The sequence below is a fragment of the Megalobrama amblycephala genome, linkage group LG9 (assembly GCF_018812025.1).
Source record: "Megalobrama amblycephala isolate DHTTF-2021 linkage group LG9, ASM1881202v1, whole genome shotgun sequence".
In the NCBI taxonomy this organism is placed as follows: domain Eukaryota; kingdom Metazoa; phylum Chordata; class Actinopteri; order Cypriniformes; family Xenocyprididae; genus Megalobrama; species Megalobrama amblycephala.
Genome location: NC_063052.1, coordinates 2,731,274 through 2,749,655, shown reverse-complemented (window position 1 = coordinate 2,749,655; position 18,382 = coordinate 2,731,274). Strand labels below are relative to the sequence as shown.

At 38.4% G+C, this 18,382-nt stretch overlaps 2 protein-coding genes across 5 annotated transcripts; one reads left to right on the top strand and one right to left on the bottom strand.

Annotated features, from left to right (window-relative positions):
• Positions 1-112: 112 nt before the first annotated feature.
• LOC125274750 (zinc finger and BTB domain-containing protein 12-like) lies at positions 113-11,085 on the top strand. 4 transcript variants are annotated; one of them, XM_048201188.1, is made up of 5 exons: positions 113-740; positions 1,358-1,584; positions 3,157-3,351; positions 6,712-6,903; positions 9,034-11,085. In XM_048201188.1, exons 2-5 carry the CDS (start codon positions 1,375-1,377, stop codon positions 10,051-10,053), a joined length of 1,617 nt encoding a protein of 538 aa, XP_048057145.1. In that variant the 5' UTR covers positions 113-740; positions 1,358-1,374; the 3' UTR covers positions 10,054-11,085. The 4 variants fall into 4 exon arrangements, with proteins under 4 accessions (XP_048057145.1, XP_048057146.1, XP_048057144.1 ...); XM_048201189.1 differs by having other exon boundaries at positions 113-921; positions 3,160-3,351; XM_048201187.1 differs by having other exon boundaries at positions 113-921.
• Positions 11,086-13,934: 2,849 nt separating this feature from the next.
• On the bottom strand, positions 13,935-18,378 carry nelfe (negative elongation factor complex member E). The gene is made up of 11 exons (XM_048201185.1): positions 18,245-18,378; positions 18,018-18,102; positions 17,700-17,769; positions 17,470-17,615; positions 17,298-17,372; positions 17,022-17,059; positions 16,626-16,918; positions 16,092-16,236; positions 15,175-15,229; positions 14,348-14,450; positions 13,935-14,241 (listed from the first exon to the last, which is right to left on the bottom strand). The coding sequence occupies exons 2-11, from the start codon at positions 18,090-18,092 to the stop codon at positions 14,168-14,170; spliced, it is 1,074 nt and encodes a 357-aa protein (XP_048057142.1). The 5' UTR covers positions 18,093-18,102; positions 18,245-18,378; the 3' UTR covers positions 13,935-14,167.
• Between the last annotated feature and the right edge of the window lie 4 nt (positions 18,379-18,382).

The window sequence follows — 18,382 nt, the reverse complement described above, 5'->3', positions numbered from 1 at the left end:
CTTCTTATTAATGCAAATATTATTAACAGGGCTGAGACACAAACATCTGAGTTTATGAGATAAGTCTATGGTTTATATATGTCAAGTCTTCAGTCAGCCAGTGTTCTGCCATCCATGTAAATAACAATAAATTAATCATTAATATGAACTATGATATTAGCATAATGACATTCCACTTTTTTTTCTGATGGCTTTAACATTTTTCTGTCTTATATTCACTTCAATCATTTCCACTCTGTTTGCAAATATGACTTGTTTTCATTCTCATAATTTAATATTTTTTTTGTTCTTCAAGGTCCATCCTGAAGTCATAGCGCCTCCATGTGGTTACCAATTGTATGCAAATTATCACCACGTAAATGCGTTTCACACTCTAAAGACATTTAAACTCACAGACAGGGAAAAAAAATGCTTGCTAAAATTTAATTAAAAAATACAAAAGATACTAGTGGTCAAACCAATTACATATTCCTAAAATACAAGCTGTTTTTAAGCTGGTGAAGCTCATGCGCATGCGCGTTGTAGATCTGAGGCGGTTGGCTCTTGAACACAGCCGCCATATTAAGCGTTAATGTCGCCAAGATCTCCTCTGTTGTCTACATGGTCTTTTATTTTGAAAATCGTCTTTCGGGTTCGAAATTTCCTGTTAAGTTTTCTGACTTCATTTCAGTCCGCGAATTTTAGCTGTTAAAATTTTAGCTGTTTAAAACACACGGAGCAAAATAGAAAATCTATATTAGGTATGACCGAACTCAGACACATAAACAAAACATACTTCTGTAAACGAGTTCAGTTTGAGTGTTTTAGTTTGATGTTTTCGCTGTTCCACTGATGTGGGTGAAGCTGGATTGATCTCCAGACATCATAAATGTGTTTGTGTTCTGTATGATTATTGATTTCTTCTCACTAAATCACTCTCAAGTAAGTTCATATTGTTTATCAGATTAGTTTGTAGTGTAGTGAAGACAATCTGTGTTTGACAGTCTTAACAAAAGATGCTACTTTACAACACTGTTAATACATATGTAATAACAATGATCAATTGTGCTGCTGCTTTTTTCTAAATATGAATGTATGACATTATGAGAATATTCATGGTCATGTTATTTCTGTTAGGTATTTTTATGTTAAATTAAGTATTATTTATGTATATAGAAACTTCAGTGTCACAAATTAATAAAAAATCCAACAGATTTATCTGTTGAGTTATTCAGAAAGCGTTCTACTGTTTGCTGGAATCCCTTCATTTATTGTCAGTAACAGGATACCATGATAATTTATTTGTAAATGTGGATATTTGTTTTGTTTGTAATCATATATAATGCTGCATATCAAATAAATGTGTTTTTTTCTTTAGCTTCCTGTAGGTAAAACATGAATGTGGATGTGGTGAGTTTCCGTTTGCCCGGGCATGGAGACAACACCTTGAGTAACATGAACTCCCTGCGGACACAGCAGCACTTCTGTGATGTCACCATTGTGGCTGGAGGCAGGCGCATGTTCAGGGGTCATAAGGTCGTGCTGGCTGCTTGCTCTGCATTTCTTAGGGACCAGTTTCTCCTGAACCCGTCATCAGAGCTACAGGTGAAGGACTTCTCATACGATCAGAATTACTAAGTTAAAGTGTTAGTTTACACAAAAATGGAAATTCTGTCATTAATTACTCACCCTCATATCGTTCCACACCCGTAAGACCTTCGTTAATCTTCGGAACACAAATTAAGATATATTAGATGAAATCCGATGGCCTCCATTGACAGCAATGGCATTCAAACTATCAAGATCCATAAAGGTACTAAAGACGTTGTTAAAACAGTTGATGTGACTACAGTGGTTCTACAATAATTTTATGAAGCGACGAGAATACTTTTTGTGCGCAAAATATATATATATATATATATATTTATATATGTAAATAACGACTTTGTTCAACAAGTTCTTCTCTTCTGTCTTGGGCCTCTGACGAGAGCTCACGAAAGCACCACGACGCATGCGCGGGAAGATGACGTAAAAACCTTTCTGTATATTCTGGTTTGAATAAGTTTGGTTCGGCAAAAAACTGCAACTCATTCTCTTTGTCGAAATTTGCTGACATATACAACACAATTCCTCGCTTCTGGGTCATATGTCAAAATGCCAGCTTTTACGTCATCTTCCCGCGCATGCGTTGTGGTGCTTTCGTGAGAGGCCCAAGAAGGAAGAGTTGAACAAAGTTGTTTTTTTAATTTTTTTTGCACACAAAAAGTATTCTTGTCGCTTCGTAAAATTATTGTAAACCACTGTAGTCACATGAACTGTTTTAACGACGTCTTTAGTACCTTTATGGATCTTGAGAGTTTGAATGGCATTGCTGTCAATGGAGGCCTCTCTGAGCCACCGGATTTCATCTAAAATATCTTAATTTGTGTTCCTAAGATGAACGAAGGTCTTACAGGTGTAGAACGACATGAGGGTGAGTAATTAATGACAGAATTTTCATTTTTGGGTGAACTAACCCTTTAAGAGTGTCATCAGAAGAAAATCATTTGATCTTCTGTATCATTAGTGTTACTTTAGTCCATCTTACTTTTTATGTAGTGGATCTAATAAATGAGTGTACATTAACTGTGCCAGGGATTTTAGATTAATTCACTTCATACAATCATGTAAAAATAATAAACTGTAGTGAGTACATCCTGTAGTTTGTGTAACAGACTTTATGCAGAAATGGAGAAAGTGAGATCTGCTTATCTGTACAATGTAGTTGTGTATTCCAGGCAAGTCTGGAATACCATTATTTTCATCCACCCGTTCAAGGAAACTTCTCATTTCTGAATATAAAATGTCATGTACTCATTAAAACTCTTTCAAATGAATTCACCCTATCTATTTGTAAATGCACTCCATATTCCAGTGAAACAACAGACTTCTCACTGGTGATGTATGGCAATTCTTTTTCAAGCATTTAGTCCAATTAAACTCCGCCTCTTTCTTACAATCAACTGCCATCTCACAATTAGATCTGCCTCCATCCAATCAACAGCTGATAAATAAATAAAAAAATCTATTCCATTCAGAATAGTTGATTTTGTCACTATATGGAAGAAAATATCTGTTGCTACTACTGTTTCTTTGCAACTTTCATTTTGAAAATCAACAAATGCTCTCTCTGTTCAGCAGGTTTCAATGTTGCACAGCTCAACGGTGGTATGTGAACTCCTCCAGTCCTGTTACACAGGGATGCTGCAGTTCAGTGCCAAAGAGATTGTGAACTACCTGACTGCAGCCAGCTACCTGCAGATGGAGCATGTGGTGGAGAAATGCAGAGGAGCTCTAAGCCAGTACATGCAGCCTCGGAGTCGCAGCCCAATTGTGAGTATTCCAGCCTTAAACACTGGTCACTATTACAGAGACCTTATTTCTTATTAATGAAATAGTTCATCCAGAAATAAAAATACTGCCGTAGAGGAGACAATCTCTTCTATACATTTACATAGAAGATGCTTTTATCCAAAACGACTGGCAATAGAGGAATATAAGCAATTAGTCATACAGCCAACAATATTCAAAGTATACAATGCCAGGTTTATTAGAAAGCTAGATTAGGAAACAAGCTAGAGCAGGGGAGAAATGCAGAGAAGAAAAAAAGAAGAGAATTTGGTTTGAAGATGAAAAATGTGCCAAGCACAATGTCATTCCTGATTTCTAACACAAACTCACCAAGTTCGTTATGGTCTTGCGGCTGTCAGAGCAAAAATGGAAGCTGCTGCTCTTATATGTTTTTCTTTCATCTCCTTTCGCATATGTAAATTGTGTGAGCTTATTTCATCCATTAAATCAAAAAGATCTAAAAAAGCACAAACATTTACCCACATGTAGACCTCTGACCTCAAACAAATCAGGACAGAAGTCATCGAAAGTGGACAAAATAGACGGATGAAAACACCAAGTGTAAACGGGTACGTGTCTCCTTCTTCTACTTGTGATCCAGTCGACCAAAACACATCTTAATACCAGGTGTAAACAGGGCCTAAGTGCATTGGTCAAAGGTTATGGAGTGCTTAAATGCTTTCAGCAGCTTCCTTCTTGAAAGTTGTGATGTTCTCAGTGGAGAGGAACAGAGAGGGTTTTGGAGAGTGAATTTGTCAAGTCAAGTCACCTTTAGTTATATAGCGCTTTTTACAATGTAGATTGTGTCAAAGCACAACAGCTTTACATTGATCACTGGTACATAATTTTGGCTGCACAGCAACTCTTAAAGAATAGTGTCAATGCAGGCAGATCAAAGCACTGTTGAATATCAAATGTCAAGTGTCCCCAACTAAGCAAGCCAAAGGCGACAGCGGCAGGGAACCCAAACTCCAACAGGTGACATCAAATTTGTGCCTTGTTGTGCTTTGTAGTGTATTAAGGTAGGAAGGTGTTGTTCCAGTGGAAGTCCTGAAAGCCAGCACCAAAACCTTAAATTTCACTCTGGCCACAACTGAGAGCGAGTGGAGTGATATTAGTAGGGTTGTGACATGGGTCCTCTTTGGCTGATTGAAGACCAGACGTAATGCTATATTCTGGATCATCTGCTGAAGCCGGCAGTAGGAACTCTGCAGTGCTGTAAGTCGGCCGACAGCGATGTAGCAATCAGCAACGCCAACAACTGGAGAATGGAGGACGCCAAGCTGTGTTTTTGTTGTTGTGGGTTTTGTGATATCGGAGGTGGAATCTAGACATACACTCACCTAAAGGATTATTAGGAACACCATACTAATACTGTGTTTGACACCCTTTCGCCTTCAGAACTGCCTTAATTCTATGTGGCATTGATTCAGCAAGGTGCTGAAAGCATTCTTTAGAAATGTTGGCCCATATTTATAGGATAGCATCTTGCAGTTGATGGAGATTTGTGGGATGCACATCCAGGGCACGAAGCTCCCGTTCCACCACATCCCAAAGATGCTCTATTGGGTTGAGATCTGGTGACTGTGGGGGCCATTTTAGTACAGTGAACTCATTGTCATGTTCAAGAAACCAATTTGAAATTAATCGAGCTTTGTGACATGGTGCATTATCCTGCTGGGAGTAGCCATCAGAGGATGGGTACATGGTGGTCATAAAGGGATGGACATGGTCAGAAACAATGCTCAGGTAGGCACTGGCATTTAAACGATGCCCAATTGGCACTAAGGGGCCTAAAGTGTGCCAAGAAAACATCCCCCACACCATTACACCACCACCACCAGCCTGCACAGTGGTAACAAGGCATGATGGATCCATGTTCTCATTCTGTTTACGCCAAATTCTGACTCTACCATCTGAATGTCTCAACAGAAATCGAGACTCATCAGACCAGGCAACATTTTTCCAGTCTTCAACTGTCCAATTTTGGTGAGCTTGTGCAAATTGTAGCCTCTTTTTCCTATTTGTAGTGGAGATGAGTGGTACCCGGTGGGGTCTTCTGCTGTTGTAGCCCATCCGCCTCAAGGCTGTGCGTGTTGTGGCTTCACAAATGCTTTGCTGCATACCTCGGTTGTAATAAGTGGTTATTTCAGTCAAAGTTGCTCTTCTATCAGCTTGAATCAGTCAGCCCATTCTCCTCTGACCTCTAACATCAACAAGGCATTTTCGCCCACAGGACTGCCGCATACTGGATGTTTTTCCCTTTTCACACCATTCTTTGTAAACCCTAGAAATGGTTGTGCGTGAAAATACCAGTAACTGAGCAGATTGTGAAATACTCGTGCCCGTCTGGCACCAACAACCATGCCACGCTCAAAATTGCTTAAATCACCTTTCTTTCCCATTCTGACATTCAGTTTGGAGTTCAGGAGATTGTCTTGACCAGGACCACACCCCTAAATGCATTGAAGCAACTGCCATGTGATTGGTTGATTAGATAATTGCATTAATGAGAAATTGAGCAGGTGTCCCTAATAATCCTTTAGGTGAGTGTATAAGTCATGCAATTGAAAGGGCAAAAAGGAGGGATAAGAGACAAAATCTCTTATGACAACTTACAGTACTAAAGTTTATTGAGAAAAGAACACAACACCGCAAAGGCGACAGGTAAATGCTATCTATCGCTGTTTTCTATGTTCATGGAGTTAGTTTGTGGAGTTAGTTCATGGAGTTAGTGTATGTATAGTTAACTGTGTTTACACAGCTTTTTAAAAATGGCGGGTTCCGGTGTTTCGTATGGCATGTGTTTGGCCAGTCAACGTACACTTATATCACTGGGTAGACCCTACTCTAAAGTAGGAGCTAAAAATCGTTCCCGGTTCCCACGGTATGAACACGGCAAAAAGCTGGTGCTTCCTCCGGTAGGAACTATGAAAACATTCCTCTGGTCGGAAAGCCCCTCATATTGTCCTCAACTCTCTTCTGCAGTAGTTCAGTGTTCTGAAACCGTACAACTAAATAAATACAACAAACAATACAGCTGAAAGGACCACATTATGGTACTTTTTGTTCTTGTTTGGAGCTTTACAGCCCATGGTGACTGTTTGATTCAATAAAAAAGCAGCTACTAAAGATATACTTTTGTTTTCAAAGGAAGTAAGTTTGGAATCGACATGAGAGAAAATGCTGACAGAATTTTTATTTTTGGCTGAACTATCCATATAAAAAAAATTACCATGATGCAAAAATATAGTGCAACATTGCAATTCTTTCTCAATCACTCCCTCCATTTCCACTTTGTTCTTGTTCATTCATTGTCTGTTCCTCTCACGATTTATTCAGACTGTGAAATCTGAAGACCCTCAGTCTATGCCAGTGATTGTCAGTGGAAGTACCCATTCACTGGGATCTATTTCATCTCCTTCTGATACTGCATCGCTGCATCCTCACAGTTCAGGAAAGGAGCTTCAGGCTGCTGATGCTGAACTCTCCAACATCCCTCTCAAAGATGACAGTGACTTGACCATACACCATGTAAATATCTGTTGGATTTGGTTCAGATGCTAATAGATCAGATCAAATGTGTTATCATTTTAGGATTTTAAGTATATATTTGATGTAGGTTGTTTATGTGTTTTCCTTTGAGATTAAGACAACCCACATCAAATCTACATCTTAAAAAAGGAAAATACAGACGGACCGTTCAAACTGACAGCCTATCACTAGAATTTGTCAAGTGTTGATATTAGTGGTTGTAGTAGTCGTCCCTGCTGATGGATAGTAGAATATGAAACATGTCTCCATGATTTTGCCATTCAGTGATTTCTGTGACCATTTTTGAGAAAAAGGAGTGAGGCCTGTTTGAATTGCATTAGTAGTATGTTGAAACTCGTGGTTATGGTAAGGGGCATGACATTTCCGAAACACACTTGAAGAGTTTGACTAAACACACTAGTCCCGCCGACCAATCAGAGCACATTGTGCTTTTCGGAAAGAGGGGCTTCATAGAGACTGGAACTAAACAGAGCATTACTGATAGACTTGGAAGAGAGGTGCTGCAATAACGTAAAATTTTGAAAAAATTTTTGAGCATCAAGACTTTTAAAAAGGGCATAAATAGCGACACCATTAAGTCACCTTTATTTATATAGCGCTTTTTACAATGCAGATTGTGTCAAAGCAGCTTTACAGTGATAACTGTATATAATTTTGGCTGCACAATGGTATCCATCTTAAGTAAATTCAGTATTGATTCATTCCGATGTAAGAAACAGTAGTTATTAATTTAGTTAATTCAGTTCGCACACAATGGTGTCAATGCAGGCAGATCAAAACACTGTTGAATATCAAATGTCAAATGTCAACCACATATTGCTAGAGTTTTGAGACAAGGAAGGATCTGGAAATTTTTATAATGGCCTTCTGGAAAACTTAATGGCTAAATAAAAACTACATTAAATTATTGCGATGATCTTTAAAGGGATAGTTCACCCAAAAATGAAAATTATCCCATGATTTACTCACCCTCAAGCTATCCTAGGTGTATATGACTATCTTCCTTCAGACGAACACAATCTGAGATATATTTACAAATATCCTGGCTTTTCTAAGATTTATAATGATAGTGAACAGGGGGCGTGTGTTTTGAAGCCCAAAATAAATGCATTCATCCATCATAAAAAAATAATCAATACAGCTCCAGGGGGTTAATAAAGGCCTTCTGAAATTAAGCGATAGGTCTTTGTAAGAAAAATATCCATATTTAAAACTTTATAAAGTAAAATAACTAGCTTCCAGCAGACGGCCTTACACATCGATTTATGGTAAATGATGAACGCAGAAGCACAGAGGATAGAGCAAAACAAAACACCGGTCTAAAGCAAAACATTTTAAAGAGAAATGTCAGAGGATTTCGATATAAGAGGAGCTTCAGTTTGTCGCACAGCCTTGTTTAAATCGCGAGATGCGTCTAAGCTTACGCAACTCCTACGTCCTGCGTCATACATCGCGTAAAGGGTTACTCATTTGGCGCAAGTTGACTTGCGCAGTATGCGTACGGTCATCTGGGAAAAGCTAGTTATCTTAGAATATAAAGTTTTAAATATGGATGTTTTTCTTATAAAAACACATCGTTTTGCTTCAGAAGGCCTTTATTAACCACCTAAATCTGTATGGATTATATTTATGATGGATGGATGCATTTATTTTTGGCTTCAAAACAGACCTGTTCACTGGCATAATAAATCGGTGGAGAGCAAGGATATTTTTAAATATATCTCCGACTGCGTTCCTCTGAAAGAAGATAGTCATATACACCTAGGATGGCTTGAGGGTGAGTAAATCATGGGATAATTTTAATTTTTAGGTGAACTATCCCTTTAATTTTACATTGTTAGTAAAATCATGACAAAATGTGTATATTCACAATAAAGCTCAGCCCTATTTGGTAGTTAACACATAACTGCTCAGTTGCATATATTTGCATAAAGACTCATCGCCAACAGGTATGTCGCATCAAATTGCTAATATTGATTACTTTTTGTTGCTACATATTGCTGTCAGTTTGAACGCTCCTAATCAAAGAGTGTCAAATCAGCTTTTATTTTGGCAGTTTGCTCATTTGCATCTAACAAGTTTAACTCATTTATGTTTTCACCATGACAGGTTAGAGGATCAGATGCATCTGGCCACTTCGAGGGAGAGGACGGGCATGAAAGTGACGTCTTTCAGGTCCACATCAATGATGAACATCAAGACCCAGAGAAGTCCCCTGGTGCTGGGGAGGAAGACAGAGAAGCTGTTGTTGTATTAGACGACCACTGTCAGCTGGACACGGGCATGGAGGATCCCAATATGGAGGGGCGTGCCAAAGGTAACAGTGTCCGAGGGCCGGGCCGCATGTGGAGACGACGGCACGGAGAGCACAGGGGAGGCAGAGGAAGAGGCTTTAAACACAGGAAGCGGTACACCTTCAAGGACCGCAAGCTCTTGGGTAACTATCAGGAGGCTTGGCGCTTTCCAACGCCAGATGAGATTATGGGTAGTTTTGGAGCGGACTTTGGGGCTAGTTACTTGTCCAATCAGCATCTTTCCGACGGTACCGTCCGCATTGACTACAGGGCTGGAGAGGGACAAGGAGAAGAGATCGGCTCTGATGGAGCTCCTGCACACTTCAGTGTGGAAGCTTCCAGCGGGGAAGAAGGAATGGGAGTCGGGGCGCCTTCAAATGAGCGTGGAGCTGCTGATGAGTCCGTGGCAGTGGTGGGATCCACGTCTTGCGTAACGGGACCGGTAGTCTGTGAGCATTGCGGACTAGCATTTTCCTCAACGCAGGATTTAGCCATGCATTCCCTGTCGACACACCGGCTATATGTGTGTCCATGCTGCGGGAAGAACTTCAGCCACTCCAGTAACCTCAACCGCCACATGATCGTCCATCGTGGCGTTTCAAAGCTCCACTGCTGCCCCCTGTGCCACAAGACCTTCACTCAGAAGTCAACACTGTGCGACCACATGAACCTGCACAGCGGGGAGCGCCCGCATGTGTGCGCATACTGCCACGTCAGCTTTGCCCACAAGCCTGCTCTACGGCGCCACTTGAAGGAGCAACATGGAAGGACCACAGCCCAAAACTACCTGGAGATGCAGCGAAACAATGAGGGTGGTGTTGGGGGAGGAGTTTAGATCACATTTACATTGGTAGTGTGGGTTGTTAAAATGAAATCAAAATTAACCTTATTTACTTTCTTAATACTTGTTTGTAGGCTTATTGTGCGCAATTTATCAGTGCACATTAGAAAAAAAATGTTTGTCTTCGTAATCAATATATAATAACTTTATGGTTGCTTCAAAATTATTCCGAATTGTCATTGTGCAGGCCAAACACTGCCAAAGCATTTGCTCTTTAGCCTGGAGAAACTGAATGATTTTGCCCTTAAAGGGTTAGTTCACCCAAAAATGAATATTCTGTCATTAATTACTCACCCTCATGTCATTCCACACCTGTAAGACCTTCATTCATCTTTGGAACACAAATTAAGATATTTTTGATGAAATCCGAGAGGTTTTTTTTTTTTTTTTTTACCCCCCATAAAAGGCAACGTAATTACCACAATCAAGGTAAAAAAAAGTAGTAAAGACATTGTTAAAATAGTCCATGTGACTGAAGTGGTTCAATCTTAATGTTATGAAGTGTAAAGAATAGTTTTTGTGTGCAAAAATGAAACAAAAATAACGACTTTGTTCAACAATTTCTTCTCTACCCTGTCATTCTCCTACGCTGTTTACGTTCTGTAGACAGTGCAGCGCTTCTGGGTTTTTTACAAAATTGTTGAATAAAGTCGTTATTTTTGTTTTGGTTTTGCGCACACTTATTTTCGCATGTTCAATTGCTGTTTGTCTGGCAGTAGAATGTCTGAGAAGTGACGTACTGTCATCTGGGGAATGCCCATGTTGGTCAGTGTGAATTGGCTTTTATATTCACTTACAGGGAGTTCACTCAAAAATGAAAATTCTGTAATTTTCTTCAATTCTCTTACATTGCCCTCCAAAAGTTTGGAAACTCCCTAGAAAACTGGGGTTTTGGACACTATTGGCATGAATCCTTTTTAATTTGTGATCATTTTGCACTGATAAGGGACAAACACAAACTACGAAAACATATTTTATTACATAAACAGTTTATACATAGAAAAAACTTATCAAAATATCCACCATTAGCAGCTATCTGACCTAAACTGGGTTCTAATTTTGGTTCATTGTATTCTAAACTTAATTGGCAATCAATTGTTGAAGCTATTAAGGTGTGCTGACCCAAAAATCTTTTACAAACTTGGGCCAAGTTTAAACCAGTAACCAGGCATCACAGCTGGCAAAGGGGCATGTCTGACATGTATATATCGCCATTATTATGTAATCAAAATGAAAATTATTATTGCTGGTCTTCAATGATAATGTCAAGTTACTTTAATGTATTTGCACCAAAAAATAATAAGGATTTATGCTGATATCGTCCAAAACCACACTTTGCCAGGGGTGTTTCCAAACTTTTGGAGGGCAGTGTATGTCAGGTGTCTCCAACCTTATTTCATTTGAGAGCTACTTTTTAAAAATGAAAGTGGGTGAGAGCTACTCATGTTATACAATACTTAAAGATTCTTAAATAATGTATCATAACTCTCAAATGAACAATAATCCATGAAAATAGTATGTTTTTTTTCTTCTCTTTTCTTTGCTTGAACACTGTCTTTACTCATCCTGATGCAAACAAGCATTGTAGCTATATGAGCATGATGACGCTGATTGAAACTTCAACGTCTCAAGTTTTTTTTTCTATTGTTGGTTGTTATTCTTTTACATTGTAATTACATCTGCATGTTCAGAAATAAAATAACCTCAAGGCTGATATGTCAAATAAATACTCAATATGTATTGGAGGGGGTGGGACACCTGTCTATATTAGCTCACTCTGATTGGATGAAATGTACTATGTCTTAGCGAGCTACCTTAAAGGGATAGTTCACCCAAAAATGAAAATTGTCATAATTTACTCATCCCCAACCAAACAGTTGATGGTCCCCAGTGACTTCCATAGTATTTTTTTTCCATACTATGGAAGTCAGGGCTTGGAAGGACATCAACGGCTTGGTTACCCATATTTTTCAAAATATCTTCTTTTGTGTTCAGCAGAAGAAGAAATTCATACAGGTTTGGAACAACTTAAGGGTGAGTAAATGATGATAGAATTTTAATTTTTGGGTGAACTATCCCTTTAAAACAGGACATAAGCTACTGGTAGCTTGCAAGTGATGTGTTGGAGACCCCTGCCTTATGTCGTTCCAAACTTGTATGACATTTTTGGAATATAGAAGATATTTTGAAAAGTGTCCTGGTGTTTTTTTTATTATTATTTGTCCAAACATTTAAAATCAATAAGGTCCAATATTGTTTGAACCTCAACATTCTTAAAAATGACAGAATTTCCATTTTTGTGTGAACTACCTGTTTATACCACACAAGAGCACAAATACTACAGTTCTGTTTCACTCTTCAGGCTAAAGGTTATTTACTACAAGTGAGCCGACAATAATGGACACCAAGGGAAGGTCTAGCATATCTATGGCTTGTAAGAGTGATAAACATGTTAATACAAACAAAATGTTCATGAATTATTTCTGTGGCGTGATAAGGAAAGTAAGAAAACGTGTTTGTCCTTTTTGCTGTAGTGTAATTTTAGTGTCTGTATGTCATCAAATCAATGAAAGCCTTATTAAAAAGCTTTGTTCAAACTGTAATTTTCTTGCTGTGAATTAATATTACATTGCCACTCCCCTTAAAGTTGAAGTGTGTAATTTCATTATTTACTCACCCTCATGTCATTACAAACATGATTTTCATCTGCGGAACACAAAAATCAAACAGTTTGACTTCCATTGTATGGACAAAAGAAAAAAAAATCTTATGTGCCATAGAAAAAGTTATTCATACAGGTTTGGAACAACATGAGGGTGAGTACATGATGACAGAATATTCATTTTTCATGAACTATCCCTTTAAAAGCATGACACAGTAGGGCTTTTCATGCTCCCCTTAACCTCGCTTTTAAACCCAGGTATCATTTAGAATAGGTGTTTTATGAAACCCTGCTCCAAAGCAGCATTAGCACCATTTTGTCAGTATTACCCTAAACCCTGCATTGTGGTGCCAAACATGTAGAATGTTATGGCTAGATGGTTAGCAACGCACCTAATCAGAGATGGAACACCGCATCCCTCCTATTCACATACTTTGGACAGTCACAGAAACACTGCGTGTTGTATTTAGTTTATCCAGTCTACACCATTGGTTTCCTCTGCTTCCTAGAGGCTTCTGACCAACATTTGAGGTTTATTTCCAGTTCACGATCTACTCTTCCTAACTGTTCATCCAACAATATCTTGATACTTCAACCTTGAAACCACCTGGTTATCAATCTCTTCCGCTTCAACACCAACCCCTCCATGTGTGTATCCAAATAATCTACTTTTAGTCTCTAATTTTCAAATATGCTTCTCTACCAGTGCTGGGATAGTGTCCCCCTCCACTTGTAACATCATCCATGTTGCTGCACAAGGCTGGCAATCTAACCCTTTACTGTGTACTCTGTGATTCCTCTGGCTGTCTGTCTCGCCACAATTTAGATCATCTCAAACACTGCCGTAAACAGGATGGGAAAATTTAAACAACCCATTTCTATTCTATTTTTCCAACTAGTTGTGAAATGCTATATAGGGTTTATATAATAGTACATGCCTCTGTATTTGTATTCTGTTTCCCTTTAGGCAAAACCAGAGCACTGCAATGTCTGAACCAGAGCTCATGTAATCAATAGCATCTAATGTTGTGGATTGTTGCGGGGAGGAGCTTGTTCCACATACCAGAGGACTGATTATTCATACACAACTATCCCCATACAAAGCTTAGATTTGCATTATGTCACCTGTAAAAACTGAAAAGAAGCTTATAGTTTCTGCCTTTAGATGCACTGTATAGATGTTTCACTGAGGTGATTAGTGTCACCCCACATGTTGACGCAAAAGTTTGATTGATTTATTGAACACAATGACAGAAACCATAACTGAGCTAAATCTCCAGAGACACTGAGCAATAAATGCTCTCAAACAGCACAATTATTACTTAAGAAAATAACAGAAAAGTAAGATTTACTTTATCACTTCTGTAAAACACAAAATGTCTGCTATAAGTAGACAATCTGATGCTGGACCTCTTTATAAGTTTAGCATATGCTAAATAACTGTTTTTAAAGGAAATCTTCGCTGTAGACGACCTGGCTCCGTTTATCTCTGTAGGAGCCCTTGGCACTGTTCTGCACAGCTGTGAAGGATGGAAAAAAGGAGGAGACGGAAATAGAAATGGGTTAGTCAAGTGTGCAACACTCAGTCTCCTTGACAGTTTTTTCCTGTGAAATGTCCTTATTTACCAAGAGAAGCCCAGACAGATTTCCCTGTGGCGGCATCAAGCATGGGCTGCTTCCTGGCAATGCTGACTTTGATGTTGACGTCACCCACAGTAGTGCCATTCAGCTGAGAGGCAGAAAGAATGGAAAAACAAGGTTTTCTTTCAGTAAATAAATAAAGATGTGTTAAATCCTAACACGTTTAAAGGGGTCATATCACAGAAAACAGGATTTTCCTTGTGCTTTTTTTAATACAGGACTGTTAACAAGCTCGAATATACACAATACAAAGCTCCAATCCACATCATGATATTGATGTCCCAACAATGAGCTCATCAACACATGACCAATAGAGTTTGCATGACTGTCCAGAAAAGTAGTTGGTGAGAGCTCGGATCACTTGTGCGGTTGGCTTCTAATTTACCAAAAACAAGTTTTCGCTAATTGAAATAAAGCTTAAATAAAAGTTGATGTACTAAAATGATTAAAACTGAAATAAAAACAAATTAAAGCTAAATAGAAATATATTTTAAAAATAAATGGCAAAAGCATACTAAAATGTAAGGACACAATTTGGATAGACAAAATATTCTTCTGTTATGGCCTTGTATATGACAAGTATAGAATCAAGTATGGATTAACAAGACAAGTATGGATCACGACTAGTCCTTATTGACCACATGTGAAATGATTAGCCTGTCATAACTGAGGTTATTTACGTATGGGAGTCTTAAAAAAACAACAGAAGCAAAAACAACATGTTGAATTGAGGGTCAAAGAAGATGCAAGTATAAAAATATGATGCTACAAAAGTGTAGAAAGTGGCCCCATAAAGAGAATGGACCACTGACCTCTGCCACAGCCTGGTCTGCTGATTCCATCTTCTCAAAGGTCACAAAAGCACAACTGGTAAGAGACAGAAGGCAAAAATTGTTAAATATTTTGAGTTTTCCCAAATATATGCTACTTTTCAGAAGTTTGGGGCTAGTAAGATTTTTTTATTAATATTTGGCGAGGATGCATTAAATTAATCAAAAGTGACATTAAAGACATTTATGATGTTACAAAAGATTTCTATTTCAAATAAATGGTGTTCTTTTGAACTTTATAATATTCTAAAAAAATCCTGAAAAAAATGTATCGGTTTCCACAGAAATTATCATTCAGCACAGCTGTTTTCAACATTGTTAATAATAGGAAATGTTTCTTAAGCATCAAATCTAAGGATTAGGGTGTAGATTTGGTTTCAACTTTGGAGGGGTTGAACATTGGTATGGTTGTATTGTATTGGGGGGTTGTAACTGATGGCTTTGAATATTGGGGGGGTTATCTCCCCCCCATCCCCCCTACAAACTACGCCCCTGTGTGACACTGAAGACTGGAGTAATAATGCTGAAAATTCAGCTTTGCCTGATTGGATGACTCTATTCAAATAGAGAACAGTTCTTTTAAATTGTAATAATATTTTACAATATTACTGTTCTTACTGTATTTTTAAATGTAGCCTTATAGTGAGCATTAGAGACTTTTTTTTTCAAAATAAGTAAAATTTACTCATCCCAAACTTTTGAATGGTAGTCTACTCGTATACCCCTTTAAATCTACCATTACAAAAGAAAGACTTATAATAAAAACTTTCCAAGTGATATGTCTGAAATCAAAAAATATACTGTATCAACCCAATCAGTCCTATAAGCTTTTCTATAGACAATCAAGTCAGTAGTTTCTCCCTTTTCAAATGTCCAAAATGATCAGAAAACGATCGTACTTGCGTGGTGAGTCCATCGAAAGGTCGATGATGTTGCCATGCTGAGCAAAGGCCGAGCGCAAACTGTCTTCCACTAAACCTGTGCCGTATACATACACTGTGTTTCCTTTGCGTACCCCTCTGCGCTCTGGATACGAGTCTGACCCTGAACAACATTACAGAACATAATTATTAGACTTGCAGATTTTCAGCAAAACAAAGCTTATTATTATTAACTATTAGAGAATGCACATCCATGATATTATCCGGTAACACTTTGAATTGGGGAACACATGTTCAGTATTAACTACGAATTTTGCCTCAATAAACTCTTAATTTACTGCTAATTAATAGTTAGTAAGGTCGTTGTTGTAATGTGCAGAATAAGGCATATAATAAAACAGCAAAAATACAAGCTAATAAGCATCTACTTGAAAGTGAGAATTGTTCCCCATACTAAAGTGTTACGAACTTTCTCATTGCAATGACACAATATAAACACTGAATGGAAGTGAATTATTTTAAAACAACTTACTGTTGCACAGATTCACTTACGTCTGTAGGGTCCGTCCCGCTCTCTGTCTCGTTCTCTGTCTCGTTCTCTTTCTCGATCTCTGTCCCGATCTCTGTCCCGATCTCTGTCCCTGTCTCTTTCCCTTTCTCCATCCCGGCTCCTGTCTCGTTCACGTTCACGATCCCGTTCTCTCTCCCGGCCTCTTTCACGGTCCCTCTCTCTGTCCCGCTCTCTGTCTCGATCTCTCTCCCAGTCCACCTCTCTTTCCCGTTCCCTCTCAGGATCTCGACTCACTCCTCCCTCATCATCACGAGATCGATCCCCGGGAACAAAACTGTGGGACAAAAAAAAAAAAAAAAAAAAAAAACAGCCTTAAATTTGACTGCAATACTGTTTTTCTATCAAGGTTTTAGATTATTAGAGTCTGACAGTCTCACCTCTCATACAGGGATTTCCTGTGGGCTCGTTTAGCAGACTAGAGCGAGAAGAAACAACATGATGTAAAGTCAAGTCAACTGACACATCCATTATACTCAACAGACTTGTTGACATATTTAACAGCATGAGTAGCCTATTATACATATAACAGGCTACTCATGCTGATAAATCAGTCAGTTAATATATATTATATATACACATATATATATCACTGCTTGATGCTCTGAAATTTACAGCCATGAGTGGATCATTTCTACAGTGTAAAACAACATTACATCAGGAGGCTCCTCATCTGTAGAGACGCTCCTTTGAAATGGCAGGAATGCTGGGGCTGGACCTTTCTCGGGATCCTGGGAAACAAAGAAATTCCATAATTAGCTATGCATGGAAAAAAGAAAAATCAAATTTATGTTGACTTGACAATAATGAGGTGAAAATGTCTCTTACTTTCAGTTTACCCTCAAGTGTCCTGGAGCGCTTGAAGCCAGAGTTCTTGTTCTCTGATTTGATGGATTTGATCGCTCCGGACTTGATCAGCATTTTCGCTTGCTCTGTTGCTGTCGCTGTGTCCACCACCGGCTGATCTGACAAAGCTTAACAGAGACAGCGATACAGAGATCATTCGTAGAGCACAGATTTCATGCAAACTTATTTCAGAGATCCACAGATTGACTTACTACGCTTCAGTCCTGTCTGACTCGTCTGATTGGTGGAGCTCTGTTTCTTCAGAGCCATTAGGGCCTTTTTCTACACAAGTGAAGTGAACATAGACAATACAACATGTCAAATGGATAGTTTATATGTTACATATATGCATAGTATTTTGTTGAATCAGCATTGAATCAAGATTCTGAAGAGCCGCTTTACAGCTGAAATTGATTCATGACTGATGAATTTTGGAACATAAATACAGTTTGAATTGTGTAAAGCGATATATGTGATTTATATTGAGAACCGTAAGTAGGCCTATAGTTTTTTGTTTGTTTTGTTTTTACCTTTTTCTTTAATTTGGCATATTTCTTCTGCAATGCTTCCTCTTCTTCTGTCAGTGAGCTGGGAAATATTGCCATTTCGATGGATCTCAAAAGAGAAAAACAACAGCAATATATTACAGCAGATGTCTTTTCAAGTTATCGATGTTTCCGTTAAAAGGGGCTTTTAACAGTTTTCATTAAAAACAATATGCAAACTGCATAAAATACTCTACTTTATATTTAATTACCCTGAATTCAAAGGATGAATATATAAGAATAAACGTCTGCAGTATTCCTCACTCGGCGCGCAAATTTGACGTCATCTGTTGTCTTCCGAGGAACCGGTTCAAAATAAGTAATTTGTCCATTATTATTTTTATTTTACA